Here is a 22,012-nt window from a genome sequence, read left to right as displayed (position 1 = left end):
GTTTGGCCGATTAATCACATGTGTGCATGTTTAATTAACCTATGAACAGAATTTTAGGCAGCAAACAAGGAAGAAACTCATACAACTACAGACCTATGGGTCCTCCCAAAGATGGAAATCCAGTTTCCAGAGCAAACTTGTAGCTTTCTCATTTCCACTGACAAGACAGAGTGCTTCCATAAATCCAAAAAGCACTGAGATTCCATAAGGAAAACCACAAAATGCAGTGCAGCCCATGTTAAAAAAAACCCAGTACTTAGAAACAGGATTTGAAGCCTGATACCCCTTTCTCTCATGCAGAATATATAATAACATGAATTTTAAAAGTAAATTAACTTTGTTACCCTCCAGGATTTTATTATTTGCACTGTAATAGTTCTTTCCTTTCTTAGCACTTTTTCTTAAAACCTGTGGTGTGTACTTGACTTTTATTTAAGATTTTTGTTACTGTAGAATTTTACATTCTACATTTTCCACCAGAAAATGTCTGTTCTATTCTTAACAAAGATACATCCATGTCACCACGATATTTGATAAGCAAGTACCCCACAAATGCAAGCAGCCAACACTACAGTTCATTATATGGAACAAGTCAGGAAAGCAGACATGCTTCAACTCTACACTTTCCCACCTGGATTTGGTCTCTGAAGTCAGTGATTTCGGTACTATATCTGCTATAGAAACTCTTACTCTTTGGGACAAAGTTCAGGACTCCCATTTTAGACTATCTTTAAAAAAAAAAAAAAAATCAAGTCTGTGCACAAGAATCTATTGTAACTTAAAAGATCCAAACAGCTTTTACTTGCCCTCTAGTAATTTTATTGAAAGTAGCAAGCATTTCACACCTCTTTTAACAGGTTTTGCTGCCTGATGCAGCAAACCTGAGAGAAATCCTCACATTTTGCACTGACTTGACTCTGACATAAGTATTTTTCAAATTTTTACTTCTTTTTGAGCTATTTAAGGTTTTTCATATCAATAGTCATAGATTATTTTGAATAAAACTTTGAATAATGAGCACTGATGATCAGTTCAATTCTTTCCCCTTAGCAGAACTCCGCTTTCCTCTAAATAGCATTTTCTAAGTATAAATCTGTGAGTCTGATGATTCAGTAGAGTCTGTAAAGATGACTACTGTACAACAGTTTGATAGAATGTTTAAGAAAAAATTCACATCTTCTTTTGCCCTTCATTATTGGAGAGTAGGCTGCTCATTTACTAGATGAAGCTATAAAAGTGATTGCTTTAGAGATTGGGAAAAGTAATTTTCTTAGTTGATTCAGGCGACAAAGCATATTACCACTTAAAGGAAAACTGCAATCTTATAAGTAAAAGCAATACTGAAGTTGGATTGTGGCTTGCTTTCTTTGCCTAATTCTAATTGAAAAAGAAAGCTATTTTTAATATAACAGAGAGATTAGTAAACTCACACACTGCTTAGCCCACCCCCCTTCAAAGACTTTTCTTTACTTGGATTAGTATTATGAAGGACTAGATTTGTTTATATACTTCCTAGATGAAACATCCAAGAATTCAGGGACATTTTTTCATCTCGACACATGAGGAATTATAATCACAGCCTTCTATGAATGAACAAGGCTAAATCCCTACCAAAAAATGCAGCATTTATCCCTATCTTTCTTTTTAACTTATCAACATGATTTCATTTTGATATTCATGTATTTCAAAACCATTGATATTGTTAACATCACTTCTAAACATGCTGACTAGCATAACAACACTTGTGCAATCATTCCCAAAATGTGGTCCTCAGATATCCATTGCTCTGCTTTGGGTTCTGTCAGCTTCCTTCCCGTGAAGGAGAAATCTCAGTTCTGGAAGGTGAAAAAGTGTGCTGCAAGGCAGGCAAAGAGGTGAGGACCAAGTATGCCTCCTCAAACAGCAATAGTATTTGGTCCTATCATAGAATCATAGAATGGTTTGGGTTGGAAGGGACCTTAAAGATCATCTAGTTCCAACCCCCCTGCCACAGGCAGGGACACCTTTCCACTACACCAGGTTGCTCAAAGCCCCATCCAACCTGGCCTTGAACACTGCCAGGGAGGGGGCAGCCACAACTACTCTGGGCAACCTGTTCCAGTTTCTCACCACCCTCACAGTAAAGAATTTCTTCCTAATATCTAATCTAACTCTACCCTCTTTCAGTTTAAAACTGTTCTCCCTCGTCCTGTCACTACTTGCCCTTGTAAAAAGTCCCTCCAGCTTTCCTGTAGGCCCCCTTCAGGTACTGGAGGCTGCTAGAAGGTCTCCCCGGAGCCTTCTCTTCTCCAGGCTGAAAAGCCCCAACTTTCTCAGCCTGTCTTCATAGGAGAGGTGCTCCAGCCCTCTGATCATCTTCATGGCCCTCCTTTGGACTCACTCCAACAGCTCCATGTTCTTCTTATGTTGGGGGCCCCAGAAGTGGATGCAGTACTCCAGGTGGGGTCTCACGAGAGTGGAGTAGAGGGGCAGAATCACCTCCCTCGACCTGCTGGCCATGTTGCTTTTGACGCAGCCCAGGATATGGTTGGCCTTCTGGGCTGCAAGCGCACATGCTTGTCCAAAGCATGTCCTAAAAGCAGTCCTAAGCTATGCTACTTCTTTTTATTTTTACAACACTTGCTTAATAGAATCAATTTTTTTTCTGCACTTTCATTAGCTGATTCTCTGAGCAGTCCTAGAGTATTATCTCCAGGCTATCAAAAGCCGAGAGCACTAGCTGACCTGGCCACGGCCATACAAGGAAAGCAGAGGCACAGCCAGAACTAACCCATCTGCCAGTGGCACAGCCATTCCCTTTTACTACTTCTTCTCACTTGTCTATCAGCATCTTTCCGTACCTCTTTCCTTTGATCCTGTCCTATGATCCTATCAGGTCAGCCTTTGACTTTTCTATTTTATTTTTTTTTCCAGATCATTCCTATCTCAATTCCAATTATTTTTCTCTCTTTTCATCTATGTTGTCACAAGCCCACCAAGAACACGCTTTGCCTTTTGCCAGCATTCTTTTCTGATCTTTTCCTGAATTAATTACTCAGTTTTTTGTTTCTGCCCTTCTCTTCCATCTGATTCATTCCTCTATTTTATTTCTTTTTCCCCACAACTTTCCCTCATGTCATTCTTCCTCCCTTTCCTTTACTCTCTCCCACTTCATCCTCAGTTCACCATTTCACTCTTGCCCTTGCCTACTCATTCATTGTTTCATTTATCACATATATTCATTCAGTTATTAATTCACTCCCCCACTCTCCAATTCCTTGAGGAACATATTTATTCCCTAACTACACAAGCAGCGTGATATATTCTCCAAGCCTTTACAAATACATTTGTGGAAAGAAAAAAATATTTTTTCTTAAGAGTTTTAAGTCTAACCACAACTTTGGGGTGCCCAGTTTGGTCCTAATTTAATTTTATTTAGCGTGTGCTAGAACTCCTGCAGGTATTAACTCACGATATACAACCCAAAGGTAGACAAAGATTGCTGATGATTGTTGCAGATTGGGACTCTGGGAATTTCTTCTTACCTTCTTAGTCCAAACAACAACTGGAGCTGAGCTTTTGTTTCTTACTATGGATCTAAGGTTTTTAAAAGAACAAGAAACACTTATAGTCTCTTCTTTTATAAAAGCAAGCATGTAGACTAGACACTGCAGCTGTGCTGTAGCAGACTGAAGTCCCACGCTTGATTTACTATTGTTCTGACTGTCTTGTCAGACGCATTTTTGAGGGCTTCAGCGTTCGGGTTTGATCACACAGATACTTCATATATTAAAATGGAGACATTTTAGAGAGACAAATGGACATGCTCTAATGTCAAAAGCAGAAAAATCCACACAGTACACTGAGGAAAGATAAAAAGCACATGAGGAAAAAATGCTTTGTCTTTGAGGAAATGCATAGGGGATACAAATCAATAGCTTGTCAGTTAGCAGCTTTTTAACACAGATTGACTTTCATCCAAACAGCCTATTTGAAATGTAGAAAGCAAAATAAAAGGAAGCCACAACTCCACAGATTCTACATTATTATCTGGGTGAAGGACACAAGCAATATACAGTCAATAAAAGCGACAGCACACTGAAATCACGGAGGATTTCAGTATCCCAAAGGGACTAGACCACAAGTATCGTCTCATTTCTCCAGTGTAAATATTGGCAACCGTCTGTGAAGGACTGGAATACAGCTATATTACTCCCTTGTGACATCTTGAACTGGTGGAGAACCAGATCTGCAGGAGTTCCCTTTCTTCTCCAAACCACACAGGACAGACAGAATTAGCTCAAGGACACTAAGAGACAGAGACTGACCAGTTCAGAGCTATCTCGGATTGCAGTAGGGTACTGGACAGGGGCTGCATAACTGGACTGCTTGCTGTTGCACCTGCAAAAAGCGAGGCCAGAAGGCAGCATGTGCACTTCTACTCCCAACAATCACATTGTGGACTTGGTGCCAATCCCTTCAAGTTGCTCACTTTAAGCTGCAGGAGAAAGTGCTGCCATGACTTCAGAAGTCCATCTGAAGTAGCCAGCTGGACGCACACCCAGGAAAGCCTGAAGGATGAGAGTGTGGGGCGGCAAGACAAGAGGCTGAAAGGGAAATCAGTTAGATTTACACTATAAAATGCATGTAAACTGGAAATGACAATGACTTGATGCTGAACATGGCTGAATACTGACATGAAGCACGGTGAATGCACAGGCAAGCAGGTAACTTCTGCATAAAAACAACGAAAGATCAAACTGAAAGCAGTATGAGACATTAACAGGGTCATATGAAGCACAGGAGATAGTTCTGCTTGGGGGAAGGATCAGGTCCTCGGAATACAGATTGCTGCTGTAGGACCTCTCTCTTGTGTGTTACAAAAGACAAAATGAAGGGAGCAAATAATGCTAGGATTCAAGAAAAAAAGGACAGTCTCACATTTTGAGTTGCTTGAAACTACACTCAGTAAGCGAAAGAAGAGACAACACAATGAAAATGATAGTGAAATAAAATATTCTACACATGCTTACATGAGCATAAGTACCCTGTGCATTGAATTTGATAGGGTCCAGTGGGAAGAAGATTATGTGATATTCAACTAAAGTCTGTATCATAACTGTGAACAGCTTGATGGTACAAAAAGACACGATACAGTGAATATATTTTTACATACCATAAATGATTACTTCATGGACCAATGAGAGAACACACAAGCCGAGAAGCTACCCGATATATTTTGAGCAATGCGTAGTACTTATTCAAGCTGCAACTATCAAAAAGCCCCTGTAAGGATGCCCACACTGTACTCCAGCTCACTATCTTTGTAACAACATCATCTGCATCCCATAAGCCATTCTGGTAATGTTTAATTTCAGAAAGAAGACCTTCGTAGCATAAGGTTGTATGCTAAGAGAAAATCAAAGGCCAAAGAGAAAAATCTTTACTGGTTTCCTGGCAATACTTGAAAACATTTTAATAGAGGCTCAGCATAAGTGTATATCATTACCAAAACCAAATACCCCTCTCCCAAGAGATGATGTGAGGACAGTTAAGAGAGAAGCTAAAGAAGAATGTTAGAGATAAAATGGTATCCTTCAATAACTAGATTTGAGTCCAAGTGAGAAAAGGAAAGAGAGGAAAGGAAAGACAGAAAAGTAAAATTAAACTCAGACAAGCTAAATGTAAAACTGTATAAAGCAAATCAAAAAGATTTTGAGGAAATATGGATATTGAAGCTGCAGAACACATTGCTACAGTGTTTTTTGCATGACAAAAGTACAAATAGAATCAAAAGTGATTGCACAAATTAAAGGAAAAAAATAATCCAAACACCATGACAGATTGCTGAACTCCATGACAAGGCAGTTCCTAACCTACAAATTGTTAAAAGGATATACACAGTAAGGGGAATATCATCCTCCACTTGTTTCAGTTGTTATACTCCTTCCGTAAGCGTGCAGTTCTGCTGACCTCAGCAGTGCAAAAGACCAACCTTCAGACTGTTTCCATTGTCTTATGGCTGAGAACAGTTGCTCTGTGACCCTTTGCATAGTAACTGTTATTTTTGAAAGCTTGACATTGCAACCATCATAATGTTCTTTTGACATGATTTTGAAGCTTAGTATAGGTATTATGTAGTCCTATAACACTGCACTAAATAATGACTAATATTTGCACACTATATATAGTTAATATTCTGTCCAAAGGAAAAGAAGCTGAATGCACTCTGTTCTCAAGCGTAAGCATTAGAGACAATCACTCTATAAGTGTGTGCAATAAGAGATGGAAATGATGGAGAGTAACATAGAGATGTCATTCTGGGAACTTTTCTTCCAGTTGAGTTACTTTAGAACAAGCTTAATGTAATTTACTTTCCAACCATTAGGCTGTGTAAAAATTCATAACACAACAAAGTGCTGTAGAAGCCTAAGGTTAATTTGAAAATTGATACAGGAGATTACCAGAAATATCTGTATTATCATGATAGTGGCAACTCCTTGTTACAAAGATAAAGCTTGGTAAATAATGCTATATAAACGAGCAAGATTTGGTCACATGGGTTTACTTCATGGTACAACCATGCTGAATGCACCAACCCAAGGGTAGGGCACATTTGAGTAGCCTTTCCAAAGTGTTCATCGAATGAAAACCAAATGGTGTCAGTCAAACAGTGCCAGCTTGGTTTGGACATCTATTAACACTCTTAGATCCTTTTGAAAACTTATATAACTTTTATCACACAATACTTTAATTGCAGGTTTGAAGCAGAAGTGTTATATTGATTGAGCTAAGCAGCAAAGAAGTTAGAAGACTGTAGAAACATGTACACAACTTCAGAGATCCAAGTGTCTGTGTCATGTCACTTCAGATGATGGTCTTCTCTGGGCTGCCCAGGTTTGTAGTTGCATTTCAGTCTAGATGACAAAACACTTGAACAAGGCGAGAGACCAAAGACTCACCATCACTGTGAAGGCTGAAGCCTGCTTACAAACAGTAGCAATCAAAAATATACTGTTGTGACTGACCAAGGCACAGTTCTAGGAAGACAGTCAGGCTTCAAGTGGATATGAAACATGTGGGAACCACATGAATGGACAAGGCAAAATTCACCAACAATAAATTAACCTGCTTTCTTTGGATCCCTATGTAGGACCATCAGCCTTCATCTCTTTTCAGAATGAGATAGTGTTAGTGCTTTTGCATACAAGAGAAAGCATGGGGTGCCAAAATTTCTGCAAAGGGAGCACAGCTACCTAACAAATGTTTTTTGAGCTCATATGGCCCTAGCAGCTCTTATCAGCTCTTCCAGTAACTGTAGGTAGGAACTTGCATGCTATCCATATGTTTTAAAAATGTCACAACTAATTTCTGCTAATGCCATCCGTTATTGGTTCCTCTGCACTAAAAAGTGTCAGTGACTCAAAACAACTACTGCCATACAGGAAGAATCCATTCCAGCATGTAAACTATCAATCAAGATTTGGAGATGATCCCTGTGGTATGAACCTGCTATGTTGGACCTGACTAGTTGCTACCAGGCAAAAGCAATTTGTTTTTTCACAAGATGTCTGGATTACCAACACTCATAGTTGTGCTGGAGCTGATGAAATACAAAAGTGCCAATTTCTGACAAATCCATGAATACACACGCATTAGTAACAGACTCAAGTGCAAGGACATTTGCAAACTGAAATTATGTATTAAAATACTGATCAATCTACCATGAAAGAATTTTTCAATTACAAATTTCAAAGCAGAAGAATTACGATATTGTTTTTACTAAAGACCTAGCATCTTAATGCCTTACAGTACATCCAGCATTAATTCATCAAGAAAAACATATTATTTACCTATGGGTCTTTGAGACAATGGCTACAGATATTGGAAAGCAGGTGACTGATATTTTATAATGCAAAAGTACACATTACTAATGGGAGGGTACTGTCCCTGGGAACACAGCCATTCCTCTCAGCAAAGGTATTAATCTCTAAGTAAAGTCTACAGGCACAGATACTAGAGAGCTTAGAATTAGAATTTATTGTTTGCGTATCTGGCTCTGGTGGGCACAGAGTTTTTTTGCATAAGTGAATCTTTTTTCCTCTCCCTCTTTGCTAAACAAGCCAATACAACCCAAGCTCCTGGTTGCCTTCAGCAATTTAAATTATAGTGAGGTATTTTTTGTGGAATTTTTTGTGGATTTTTTTTTCCCTATTGGATGTGGATGTGACAGCCTCATACTGCTAATTCTCTCATGCTAGAGAATTCTGTAAGACAGGTCATGCCTAAATCTTCTTAAAGTTGGTGTGCTTCAGACTCAGAAAAGAAAACAAGCTGTTGTACATTGTGATCTATTATGATGCCTAATTTGGGGATACTTGTGTGCCCAGTGGAAGTTTTATTCCCAGATTAGGCATCTAGTTTCCTACAGAACCTATAATAAAAACTGGACTATCAGCAGCTTTCTTTTTTTGAGCTAAAAGACATCTAAGCTAAAAGACATCTAAGCTAGGTAGCAGGCAATGCCAATGGAAGGTATGTTGTTTATCCCAACCCCTCATTTGGAATTAGACAGAAGGATCGATTCTCCAATGAAGTATCAAAATCCTGTCCTACAATCAGAAGCTCAAAGTAATTCTTTCACAAATAAGGGCAAGACATTTCTTTCAAAATATGTATGGTGGCAGTAGAAGGAGCAGAAGCAGAGCAGAGACTGGAAGGCAGGTCTCTTCCATCCCAAATGAATGTGTGACTACTACAAAGTCATCTTAAAATGCAGACAGAGATTAGAAGATTCCTGCAAACTGATAGAGTTCTAATAGGATGGACCGAGGGAGCACCGCTACAGAATACCCTCTTCACTTCCCAATCCTTTGTGATTGAAAACTCTGTTTTATGAAGTTTAAGATTTTCAATACTACCTTAAACAATTTACTTTCTGTCTGGTGCCTGGTAAGGCAGACAGTTCTTCTTCAAGTGGACATTTAGAAACGTTCAGACAGAGCAGGATTTTTAACCTAATCTTCTGCAATTCAGGCAGATGTTCTGTGTCAAAGACATTCTGTGTATCTATATCCGTGTCCAAGATATAACAAAAATGCTACCCACCTGCTCCTTTCAGCCACGTTTCATAAGGTTGGACATGGCTTATCTTACATTGCAGGATCTAGCTCCCCAACTGAAACAAGTGAGAAACATTGCATATGAGTTCTCATGCGATTTAGCCATAAAACCAATCCTGAACAATTCCTTGCTATCAAGACATTAGTGGATATGTGCACACTTAGCAACATAAACCGAAGTAAGAGAGTTTAGGTGCCTAAACAGAAACATGTTTACCCAAAAACCAACCAAGCAGGAGATTTTGCATGTTAGTGTTGCCTAAATGTTAGGTAGATACTCGAATACTCGAATCTCTGATGCAAAACTATATCTGCTTCTTTCTTTTAAGATGAGATGCAACTAGTTTTGGAAATTCTGCTTGGTATTTCTCATTATGCAGAACTCTGTCAAGGTTATTATGCAGGTTCTAAGAGGTAAAGAACATAATGAGATCTTTCATCTTGGAACTGGCTTTAAGATTGCTTGTCACAGGCCGAAAGTTGAGAAAATATCACAAAACACTCACCAGCAGTAACTAATAAAATCTAAATCAAAGCATGCATCTACTCTGTTGTGGGTACCCAAGGAATATAAAATAATAATAAAAAAGGAACAAGGCCTGATTCATAATAAATCAAAATATAAAAATGAACTTAAAATCAGATGTCAAAGGCCTTGCCAGTATAATTTTCATTAGCTGCCTTTTGAACACTCTCATATTTTAAGGCATGGCTTAGGCAGAGATTTAGAAAAATGTCAACATTTAAAAACTGAAAGGAACAGAAAAAGGGATTTCTCCCCCTCTGTTCTCATCCACCTTCATTTAACTCTGTGAAACTCAGATCCAAATTACTCGCTTCCTTCAGGAGGACTCACCCCTAGTCTACTGGTCCTCTCAAAGGATCATGCTCACTTGTTCCCAAAAAAAACATAGGGAAAAATTAGTCTATTTTTGGTACTGCTGAATTTTTACAGAGCAGAAGCTTACCCCATCTTCAACACCCTTCCCTCTCACACAGTCTTGGAGAATCCAGCCTAGGAAAGACTGATCAAGAAAGCAATGGAGCTATAACTCAGTTCAATGCCTTGCATAAAACCATCAGCTGAACTCCAGCTTTCAAGAGCACTCTTTACACTCCTATGGAGCATGCATCAGATAATATTATTTTTATGGTACATTGTGGAAAAACTGGCCATCTGGACAGGCAGAAATCTCTTCAAGACCCAGCTTCAGGATTCCAGTTCCCCATTGTATGAATGGAGTTTATTTTCTTTTTAGTCTTTCCAGTGTTTTTACATTGATTCTCAACATTATTTTCATATGAAGAGGAATTAAAGGCTTACTTAGAATCATAGAAAAGTCCAGGTTAGAAGGCTTCTCAGAAGATCATCTTGCCCAGCCTTTCATGGGGAAAGGGAGCCTATATGAGATTATCTACCACCCTGTCCAGTCACATCTTGAAAACCTCCAGTGATAAGGACCCTACCACATCCCTGGGGAGGTTGTTCTGGTGAATGAGTGTTCTTACTGTAAAACAATTCTTTCATTCTTCTGTTGAGATTAATGTACTTAAACACATAAGTTTATGTTCTTCCAAATCATTATGGAACTATTAAAACCAGCTTTGAAACCAGTCTAGACCTTTCCCATGCACAATGTCAAATACTCATAAGGCCACTCCTCACAGGGGCTTGTCTACTTTTTTCTTAAAATTGCCAGTGATAGCTCTTTCATAATCTGCTCACAGTCCACTGTCCCCATATTTGGAACATTTTCTCTAATACTGAAACAAATATTCTGGGCTGAATGTAAATCAATGTCACCATGGTTTACGCTACCAATGGCTTTCACAAAAACCCAAGTCTCTCACAACCCAAACATGTTAGGCCCAGAGAAACTTATCAGGAAATGCCCTCTCTTACTCCCATAGCTTTATCTTTTCCAGAGAAAAGTTTTAGTTTCTCCCAAAAGGTGAACTTTACATTCCTAGGGTTTGCAGTGCACAAAGGCTCTAGGTTAAAAAAAAATGCTTAACTCTTAATTGTTTCATAAGGAGAAATTAGACTGATGTTCCCAAATGATCTCCATCACTTGTGACATAACACAAGTTTTTCAGTCCTTCTATAATATGTTAAAATATGACATCATCTTCCCATTCCCCCACAACTAGACATGGAAAGGGAACGTGACTGTGGCCAACGGTAAGAAGAACTCATACCCCACAAGCATCTCAGCTCTAAAACTATGCAGCACTTTAAGTGTGCCAGGAGAAGCAGACAGAATATGGGACTAAACACATTTCATCTGATGTATAAATCACATTCACTATTGCTGTCCATCAAACAACAATTTCATTAAAACAAAATCATAGAAAAAACCAAACCCACTAAAAGTCCCTAGGCATTACATGAACTCCGAGCTTTCTGGTGCCATGGCAGATTAAGCCTATCTAAACCAGGTTCCAGTGGTCCTACCTCCCTTTCCAACCCCAGCTATGTGTTTTCTATCTTTGTGTTGTACCCAACATTTATGCCTGTGAGATCATATACTAAGTAATGGAGAAATCTAATGCAAATGACAAACCAGCCAAAAAAAAAAAAAGCAGTCTGTAGCCAAATCAGCCCCCTGAACTGTCTTACCACGTGATCACTGGTGCAAGGAAGAAGGCAGGGACAACATATGGTGGAGAGGGCAAAGAGGAGACTGGCATCATGCAGCTGCCCAGATATAAACTGGTTTGATTTGTCATGGAACGGTATCTGTTAGTGTTTGCAATCTAAAGTGCACAAATAGAAGCACAAAAAGCTTTTAGAGCTCCACTTTCTAGTAATTTCTTTGTCTCCATGCAGTAATATAACTTTTTAGTTTCTCTGTTTTCGTTGTATCTGGTTAAGAGAGAGTGTAATCCCGGGCAAATGTGCACAAACCGCTCAGTAAGTAACAGCTGAATATGTGATCTAGTGATTGGATCCTGCCCGAACACAATGACTTTCTATTCTCCAGTTTCATTACTAACATTCAATAGCTATTGGTTGAGTTCACTCATTTTTATTTTTTTTAAATCACATTGTGACATGGACAGACCCCTCTTCTCATATCTGGCTCAGCCAGCACTGACAAAACAAAAAAAAAATCCTTGCAAATATAAGAAAAATGATTCATGAGAAGGGAGTATTGGGGAAAAAAGCAAATAGCAAAGGAATGAAGCAATGCAAATTGAAGAATGGAAATCCATTGGCATGTCTTAAAAAGCATTAACACTGCCAGCTAAAATAAGATCGTAATTAGTAAGGGATTTAGATTCTGTACACGTAAGAAATGATACAACAACCTGCTAATTGGAGACAATACTATTCAAATGTTACTGAGGAACAAAGACTGGTACATAATTATGTGCAAGGAGTGGGAGGGTTACAAGAAATGTTTCAATCTAGTAGACTGAACCACAGCTGAGAAAAGGCTAAAACAATAACCTTGAAAACAAGCATTAATAAGCTACTGTCACAGCACAAGGAGGATAAAGAAGAACATGTTTGTTTACACAATGAGCCAAATTTTGCCTACAGGCAGACCTGCCTTTCACAAGAGTCATATACATATATGCATAGTATTTGTATACATATGTGAAAGCGAAATACAGCTTTAACATTAACTATAGAGAAGCAAGACTTCACACCCTAGGACTGTGTATTACAAAAGTCTTATAAAAATAACATCATTTGTAGCCTGTTTAGTAATAATTTTGACAACATGAACTAGGAGAACTTAGATGTGGTTGATTTTTTTGAATTGCAAATATGCATTTTTTTAATTACGACTGTAGAACACAAATGCTCAGATATGGCTTCCCGTGCCTGTGCTGCCATTAATAATTGCTAGTTGTCCCTGAGACACAGAAACAGCAAGCGACCTCACCTAACAGTGATGTAAAAAGAAATTCATTAATACTGTATTTGCGGAGCACTCAGATACCACAGTGAGAAGTAGCACAGAAAAGCCTACGAGGAAATTAATCATTCTGCATTCAGTGCAGGATCTGGCAGATGTGCAATAAAGAAAGCCTGTAGACATACATTAAATGTGAAGATAAAAAAAGATTCTAGCCATTACCAGCAGAAATAATATCCCCTGAATGAGCATCATCTGCCTTAGGCATTAAATGTTTGACGTATTCTCATCCAATACAAGGGAAAAACTTCTGATTAATGTGGTAAAATTAGAGCAAGTACAAGCCAGGTATTCTGTGCAAAATATAGAATCTGATAATATAATTAAAGTCTATCATAAATATATTTTCTGGGACTAGTATTTCCTCATTTCCGCATGCTTAATTTTGCAACTAAATAACACTCCCACAGTGCAGCAATTACTAGCAAATGTACATTATCTCAGCACCCAGAGACTCCTGTCACCACAGCTCTAGGTGTGTTATGTGTTAGCACAGTAAATCAATCCATGTTTCACACTGCAGCTGCTAGACTGCTTCTGTAATCAAGCTATCTTGTTTTACAGCTAGCTCAAGAAAGTCATGATAGCAAAGACATAACAAAAAAAGGCTTAACAGTGGCGACAAACCTGCATGTTCACAGCTAGCTCAGATATCTATACTAATATTGCAACTGTAAATTACTAATTTTATTTTACTCTACATCAATTCAGTTATGCTCTCCCATCCACATAACTTATGCTTTATCTTACCCCATCAGCTCAAATCTGAAGCCAGATTTCAAATTTCTCCTTTGTTAATCAGTAGGGATGGCTGCTGGAGAGGAAGGATGTGTAGGGAGGACTCTAGGATGAACCCCTGGTCTGGAAAAGGTCTATAAAAGCTGCTTGCTACAGTACTTCAGAAATGGGGAGAAGAGGCAAGGGGGCTTCATGCATGCCTGTCTAGAAAAATGAAATATGTGCTAGAAAATCTGTCTGGCAGTAGTCGTCTCAACATCTGTGCTAAGATGCAGCAGTGCTGTAACATATCATGGTTCCTAGTAAAAAAAAACCCCACTGCATGAGACAATATGGATGACCAAGTATAGTTCTTCAAGCAACCACATATAAACCCACGCCACTGCGTCGAGACTAAGACTTTTTACCTGGGCTACTTAAGGGGGCATGCTACCTGAAGATGCAACATGAGCTAGATAACCATGGGCTGAGGAACGCAGCACCCTTAAAGGTTCCCAGGCAGTAGATGAATAGGTACATCCTGGGACTGACACCCAAATTATCCCTCATCCTGACCTCAGGAACCAGCCAGCACAACATGGGGGCACAGCTCAGGGGTTCTGATCACCCAGTCTGCTGAAAAGAAAGGCAAGGCTCTTCCACCTTCTCTGTGCAATAGCAACTGTCTCTCATGTTTAGTAGGGCAGCCCACTACCTGGAGACAGTCTGACTCTCGCAAACAACCTGCCTTGGAAAGAAGAGGCTAGCCTATGCTTACCTAGCAAGGTGAAGGCAGGCTCAGGAATGCATAAAACTCCCAGAGCCCCACAGACTACATAAGTGCTTTCTCTCCATGCTACTGCCTGTGGCTCAGACTCCAAGCATATTTGCTGCTAAGGAACACTCAGCTCAGTTTATTAGCTGGTGAACCAGAGAGCAGTGCTTGGACCCTGCTCTGTCTAATTCAGACAGACACCGCAAGTGGGAGTTTGTGTCTGTTCAGCCAAAATGTATTCTGGTTCTCCACCTTGAGAAGCTTCAAAACTTGGCTGAGCTATTGATATATTTACTGCTTTCTTTCCCACAAGAGGAACATTTCTATTAAAAAAAGGTGTATGACATACTTTCTAAGACAAATATGACCAGTTTCAGGGAAAAAAAAATTAGTTATCTTCATAAATATACGTGTCCAAATGACAATGCACTGTTCCCTTTCAAGTATCGATTCTGACTGATTTCTGGGGATGCAGGTGGCCAGTGCCTCATGAGCAAAGAGATTAATAATTTTAGTAGACAGATCTTCTAGGATAGCATAGCAAAGCTTAATGATACGTTTGTCCTCAGCTAAGACAATGGTAGTAGACAACAGTAATTTTTTTCTCCAGCAGACATGAAAAAGGGTAATATAGATACGTTTTTCATTTACTGTGCTATTAATAAAATTGAACTAATGGAAATTTGAGTAGTCTTTTTTTTTTTTTTAAGCTAGCCTACCAGTTATCTTCTATTTGACACAAGCAGGACATACCATAAATCTGCTGTTTGTACAAGGTCTGCTCATTTCAACATAAAATTAAAGCAATTAAATCTGATCAAATGTTAAAACTAACATCTCTTTCCAGGAATGCAGAACCAAATAAAGATCTATGTACCTGTCCTGGAGATAAAAACCAAACAACAAACCTAAATGCAGGTGAAAGACCTGCAACAGAGCTGTCAATCTCCACATCATAATCAACACATTCTAACAAAAATATCAGAATTTGCAGAAATAAGCAACCCAAAACATGGAATGAGGAAAAAAAAACATTCATGGTGAGAAAACCAAGAAGTTATAATATTGATCTTTGAAAAAGGCCAAACAGCACACAATGATACGTACAATTACAGGGTTCGAAGACTATGACAGCAAAACTCACAAGAATTACTATACAAAAGCAACCTTCTCTGATACTTTGTAGCTCAGAGCACTCAAATATATTGATCACTTCATCTGAATACTCTAAAATTTCCTGTCTTCGAAATCTGAACAAGGCATAAGGGAAACTGAAGCTAGAAAAATTGTAAAAGCCTATGTTCTGTTTGTTTGTTCAAAAAGCACACAGGTCAAGTTAATTCCCACATGAACTGAAGGAAGTGTTAATGACAAACATCGGCCCCTCTCCTAGCTAAAATTTTTGCTCATCTTTTTTTGAAAGAGGATACTTTTTGATATTGGGTATTCTCAATAAATGATAGCTAAAATATCTATTGCCAGGTACATAAATATAAATGTCCAGGCCCTACCTTTCATCTCCTCTGACTCATGGGAGCTTGAGACATTAGAATCACAGGGAAAATAAACCACTTTTTCAAAGACAGTTTCACTGACATTGATATTAAAATACTTATTTTTTTTTCAATACTTATTTCTTTTCATCAGAAGAAGATAATTCTTTACTTCCAGATATCTGACAAAGCTGATGTATTCTTACCAGTTATCAAAGGATTGATACCACTTTTGGTTATGAAACAATCCAAGCCCTGGAAGAGGCAGTGTCGTGAAATGACAAGTCTCTGTAGTTATTACATTTAAATAACATGTCAGTCTTGATCAAAAAATGATGTCCTCAAAGGACCAGGACTTCTATAAGTAATGTTCTTTTACTTGCCCAGTGAAGGGATTACAAGGAATTTAAACAAATAAAGACTGATTTTTATTGGAAAAGGGTGTTCCTTATTCTTTACCATAAACAGATATGTTATGTTAGGGTGCTGCTACACATAGAAACTGCTTTGCTTAATTCATTTTTTTAGAATTGCCTTTGTGATCCAGATAGTAATCTGTGTCAAAAATTATCTTGATCAAAATATATAGGTTCTTTTTGCCCTTTGAAAATGTATCCTACCCTTAAAATCACACTTTTACCAGACCATATAGATAATTAACTTATTATTATTCAGGAGAAGTATGTATAAGATCGCTTAATCTCCTAAGAGATACTAATTTCTTTCAGGTTTTCTTAAACTCTCTTTGCTATTTTTCCACACAGTTTTACATAAAGCAAGTTTAGTCATGTAGTGCCAGTGTGTAATCCCTCTTTGGAGAGGGATTTTAAGCCTCAAAACAACGATTAGGAAAGCAAGCACCTAAGAAATACACGTAGCACAGAAAACCTTGTCATTTGGCTAGATGTGACTGATGGTTTATTTTCCAGTGCTTTAGAATCATCAGTACCATAGACATGTTTTACTAATTTATTTTGCTATTGCTCAAAAGAGGAAAGTATCTTGTCCCACAAGGTACGACAGCAGTCTCTCAGGTTACATTGCCTACTATTAGAATGGCTATAGTAAGTGATCTATCTAATCACTGCACCATCTTTTTAACCACTTGCAAACTGCAAACATCAACTACAGTAACAGAGTTTCAGATTTTTGATAGCTACGAATGAGAGAAAGCTGAAGGATTATAGGGCAACAGTGCTAAACCAATAGTGTGCATTTTACACATCATCTGAGTCTGCATTTTAAGTAAAGGGAACATTACGTAGCAGTCAATGGCATAAAAACATAAAGACCTTGGTCTTACCCTTTGTTTTCAAGTCGTTTAATACCTTTGATTCCACGGGCAGTATATCACTCACTAGTTTTATCTCAATATTTCGGGATGCCAGTTCAAGCAATTTTTCAAAAAGACGCTGACCCTGGGAGGAACATTAAAGGAAAGCAGCAGTTGTAAGACACAAAATTGTTCAAACAGCATATCAACAAATTAAAGACGCATGTTAAAACACAAACATGTTGTACAACAGCTGCGTAAATATGTTCCTAGATATAGTTGAATCTACCCTAAAGGTCAGCAACTCAAACAACTTTTTGTTGTGGAAATACCTCTTTGAAGGCCAAACTTGCTTCTTCCTTTTCCCAGACTGTGCAATACTATTGATGACAGGTGATACACAGAGAATGAAGTGTCCAGTTTTTTTATGCTGCATAAACATATTTTTACATTAACTTTTTTCTAAATAATTACATTCTGTTAAATCAGGATAAAAAGTGCAAGGAAAAGAGTTTATTACACTCATTCTGTATTAAATGATTTTTTGTAAGTGGTTCTAACCATAGTACAACACTTTTTCAAGTGATCGTATGCTTGTCTTTAGATGAGCTATACCAGGAAGGAAAAAAATAATCTACGTGTTATTTCATATGGTTTTCCTCTTAACACTGTTACAACTTTACTATTAAAGCCCTATTTCTAACACAGAACAAAAAATAAAATCTCATATTGACCTAGATACATGTTAAAACAGAAATCAAGATGCTTGTTTCACATTTAAAATAAAATTTTAAATCACTGCATTTTTACACAGCCAAGAAACAAAGAAAAAGTAGACTTTCCGACTGCATAGTAAATGTTTAATTTTTACATTCAGTATTTTAACTTAAAGAAAAATGCTTAGTTAGAAGCATCTAACTACACAATGTCAAGAATAAAATATCCAATGTACCACTACTATGCTGTGTTACTACAACCACAGTTGGAGCCCGTTTCCTTGCTGCCATTCTAGCTTACTACAGCAGAGACCAGTTACAATTAGCAGTCAAATACACAAAAACTTTGGGTTTAATCAGTTGACAAAGTGCCTGCCCTACCGACAAAGCTCACTTTAGATTCAATATAACGTTGGCCCCAAGGTAAAGCTAAAACAAATAAGCACCAGTCATACCAACTTTCAAACAAACAGGTAGTCCCTTCCAGCCCCAACCATTCATGACTCTAAGATTAGGGTTTCCATATTAGACAGTTCTCTATACAAGCTTTTACTCTAAAAATCTTCACAGAATCACAGAATGTTAGGGATTGGAAGGGACCTCGAAAGATCATCTAGTCCAATCCCCCTGCCAGAGCAGGATTACCTAGACCATATCACACAGGAACGCGTCCAGGCAGGTTTCGAATGTCTCCAGAGAAGGAGACTCCACAACCTCCCTGGGCAGCCTGTTCCAGTGTTCGGTCACCCTCACCGTAAAGAAGTTTTTCCTCATATTTATGTGGAACCTCCTGTGTTCCAGCTTGCACCCATTGCCCCTTGTCCTGTCAAGGGATGTCACTGAGAAGAGCCTGGCTCCATCCTCATGACACTTGCCCTTTACATATTTATAAACATTAATGAGGTCACCCCTCAGTCTCCTCTTCTCTAAGCTAAAGAGACCCAGCTCCTTCAGCCTCTCCTCATAAGGGAGATGTTCCACTCCCTTAATCATCTTCGTGGCTCTGCGCTGGACTCTCTCTAGCAGTTCCCTGTCCTTCTTGAACTGAGGGGCCCAGAACTGGACACAATATTCCAGATGCGGCCTCACCAGGGCAGAGTAGAGGGGGAGGAGAACCTCTCTTGACCTGCTAACTACACCCCTTCTAATACACCCCAGGATGCCATTGGCCTTCTTGGCCACAAGGGCACACTGCTGGCTCATGGTCATCCTGTTGTCCACTAGGACCCCCAGGTCCCTTTCCCCTACGCTGCTCTCCAACAGCTCTGCCCCCAACTTGTACTCATACATGGGGTTGTTCTTGCCCAGATGCAGGACTCTACACTTGCCCTTGTTATATTTCATTAAATTTCTCCCTGCCCAACTCTCCAGCCTGTCTAGGTCTCTCTGAATGGCTGCGCAGCCTTCCGGTGCGTCAGCCACTCCTCCCAGTTTTGTGTCATCAGCAAACTTGCTGACAGTGCACTCTATTCCCTCATCCAAGTCATTAATGAATATATTGAATAGAACTGGTCTCAGTACCGACCCTTGAGGGACTCCGCTAGACACAGGCCTCCAACTGGACTCTGTGCCATTGACCACCACTCTCTGCCTTCTTTCCTTCAGCCAGTTCACAATCCACCTCACTACCCGATTATCCAGACCACACTTCCTCAGTTTAGCTGCGAGGATGCTGTGGGAGACTGTGTCAAACGCTTTACTGAAATCAAGATAGACCACATCCACAGCTTTACCATCATCTATCCACCGGGTTACGTCCTCATAAAAGGCTATCAAGTTGGTTAAGCATGATTTCCCCTTGGTGAAGCCATGTTGAGTGCCCCTAATGATCCCCCTATCCTTGATGTGCCTAGAGACAGCACCAAGGACAAGTTGTTCCACCACCTTTCCGGGGATGGAGGTGAGGCTGACCGGTCTATAGTTACCCGGGTCCTCCTTCTTGCCCTTTTTGAAGACTGGAGTGACATTCGCTTTCCTCCAGTCCTCAGGCACCTCGCCCATTGCCCACGATTTAGCAAAGATGATGGAGAGTGGCCTAGCAATGACTTCCGCCAGCTCCCTCAGCACCCGCGGGTGCATCCCATCAGGGCCCATGGATTTATGGACGTCCAGGTTGCTTAATTGGTCCCTGACCCAGCCCTCATCAACCAAGACAGATTCCTCCTCTATCCTGACTTCTGGGGCCTCAGGGGTCCAAGGCTCCTCAGGACAGCCTCCAGCAGTATAGACAGAGGCAAAGAAGGCATTCAGTAACTCCGCCTTCTTTTTATCCTCTGTCTCCAGGGCCCCCACCTCATTCATCAGTGGGCCTACATTGCCTCTAGTGTTGGCTTTACCTGCAATGTATTTGAAGAAGCCCTTTCTGTTGTCCTTGACCTCTCTTGCAAGGTTTAATTCCAAGGAGGCCTTAGCTTTCCTAGTTGCCTCCCTACATCCTCTGACAACAGACTTATATTCCTCCCAAGTGGCCAGCCCCTCCTTCCATGATCTGTACACCCTCTTCTTCCACTTGAGTTTGCCCAGCAGTTCCCTGTTTAACCATGCAGGTCTCCTGGTACCCTTCCTTGACTTCCTCCCTGCTGGGATGCTCTGATCTTGAGCTCGGAAGAAGCAGTCCATGAATGCTAACCAACTATCTTGAGCCCCCTTACCATCTAGTACCCTGTCCCATGGGATTTCCCCTAGCAATTGCTTGAAAAGGCCAAAGTTGGCCCTACTGAAGTCCAGGGTTGTAATTCTGCTAGCTATTCTGTTCCTGCCACATGAGATCCTGAACTCTACCATCTCATGGTCACTACAACCAAGGCTGCCCTCAACCTTCACCTCTTCAACCAGACCCTCCTTGTTAGTGAGGATAAGATCTAGCAGCGCTCCTCTCCTAGTTGGCTCATCCACCATTTGCATCAGAAAGTTATCATCAATGCACTGGAGGAACCTCCTGGACTGAGGATGGCTGGCTGAGTAGGCCTCCCAGCAAATATCAGGGTAGTTGAAATCCCCTATGACAACCAGGCCCTGTAATTGAGAGACTGCTCTCAGCTGCCTGTAGAAGGCCTCATCACCCTCCTCATCCTGATCCGGTGGCCTGTAATAGACACCCACAACAGTATCACCCCTGCCAGCCTGCCCCTTAATTCGCACCCACAAACTCTCAACTCGCTCCTGATCCGCCCCTGGACAGAACTCAATACATTCTAGCTGCTCACTCACATAAAGATCAACTCCACCACCTCTCCTTAGTGGCCTGTCTTTCCTGAACAGGACATAGCCATCCATGACCACATTCCAGTCATGTGAGGTGTGCCACCAAATGATCTTAAAAGGATCATTTTATTCTACAAAAATGACCAATGCAAAAGCAGCTTGGGATGATGCAATCTGACACAGCATGGACTCACAAAACCTCAGAGAGAATCTATCCTCCCACACTGCACCCAGAAGCAGCAGACAGTGGAAAGCCACCCTTTGCCCTGCCCTGTAATTGCCTGCACAGATTGACACTTTGAGCCTTGCAGGGACTTAAGCATTAAGCAGTCTTTACCCGTCTACAGCACAGATCTATTTTTTAATATTCACTTATTTTGAATATATGTGGCAAAATAAGAACACCCAGCCTCCTAAAACCTAACTTTCTCAAAATTATAGAGCATCCAGAGGCTCCAGTAGAATCATAGAATGGTTTGGGTTGGAAGGGACCTTAAAGATCATCTAGTTCCAACCCCTCCTGACATGGGCAGGGACACCTTTCCACTACACCAGGTTGCTCAAAGCCCCATCCAACCTGGCCTTGAACACTGCCAGGGAGGGGGCAGCCACAACTACTCTGGGCAACCTGTTCCAGTGTCTCACCACCCTCACAGTAAAGAATTTCTTCTTAATATCTAATCTAACTCTACCCTCTTTCAGTTTAAAACTGTTCTCCCTCATCCTGTCACTTCTTGCCCTTGTAAAAAGTCCCTCTCCCACTTTCCTGTAGGCCCCCTTCAGGTACTGGAAGGCTGCTATGAG

The 22,012-nt window shown here is 40.0% G+C and overlaps 1 protein-coding gene across 1 annotated transcript in view; it reads right to left on the bottom strand.

Moving 5' to 3' along the window:
• The window catches only part of PLD5 (phospholipase D family member 5), a 208,913-nt gene that overhangs the window by 49,661 nt on the left and 137,240 nt on the right, over positions 1-22,012 (bottom strand). The window contains exon 4 of the mRNA XM_068410724.1: positions 17,319-17,433. Coding sequence (XP_068266825.1) covers positions 17,319-17,433 — 115 coding nt within the window. The remainder of the gene's footprint in view (positions 1-17,318; positions 17,434-22,012) is intronic.

This window comes from Nyctibius grandis, chromosome 1, assembly GCF_013368605.1.
Source record: "Nyctibius grandis isolate bNycGra1 chromosome 1, bNycGra1.pri, whole genome shotgun sequence".
Classification (NCBI taxonomy): Eukaryota; Metazoa; Chordata; class Aves; order Nyctibiiformes; family Nyctibiidae; genus Nyctibius; species Nyctibius grandis.
Note: the sequence above shows the minus strand (reverse complement) of the source record. Positions and strands in the feature narration are given on the sequence as shown.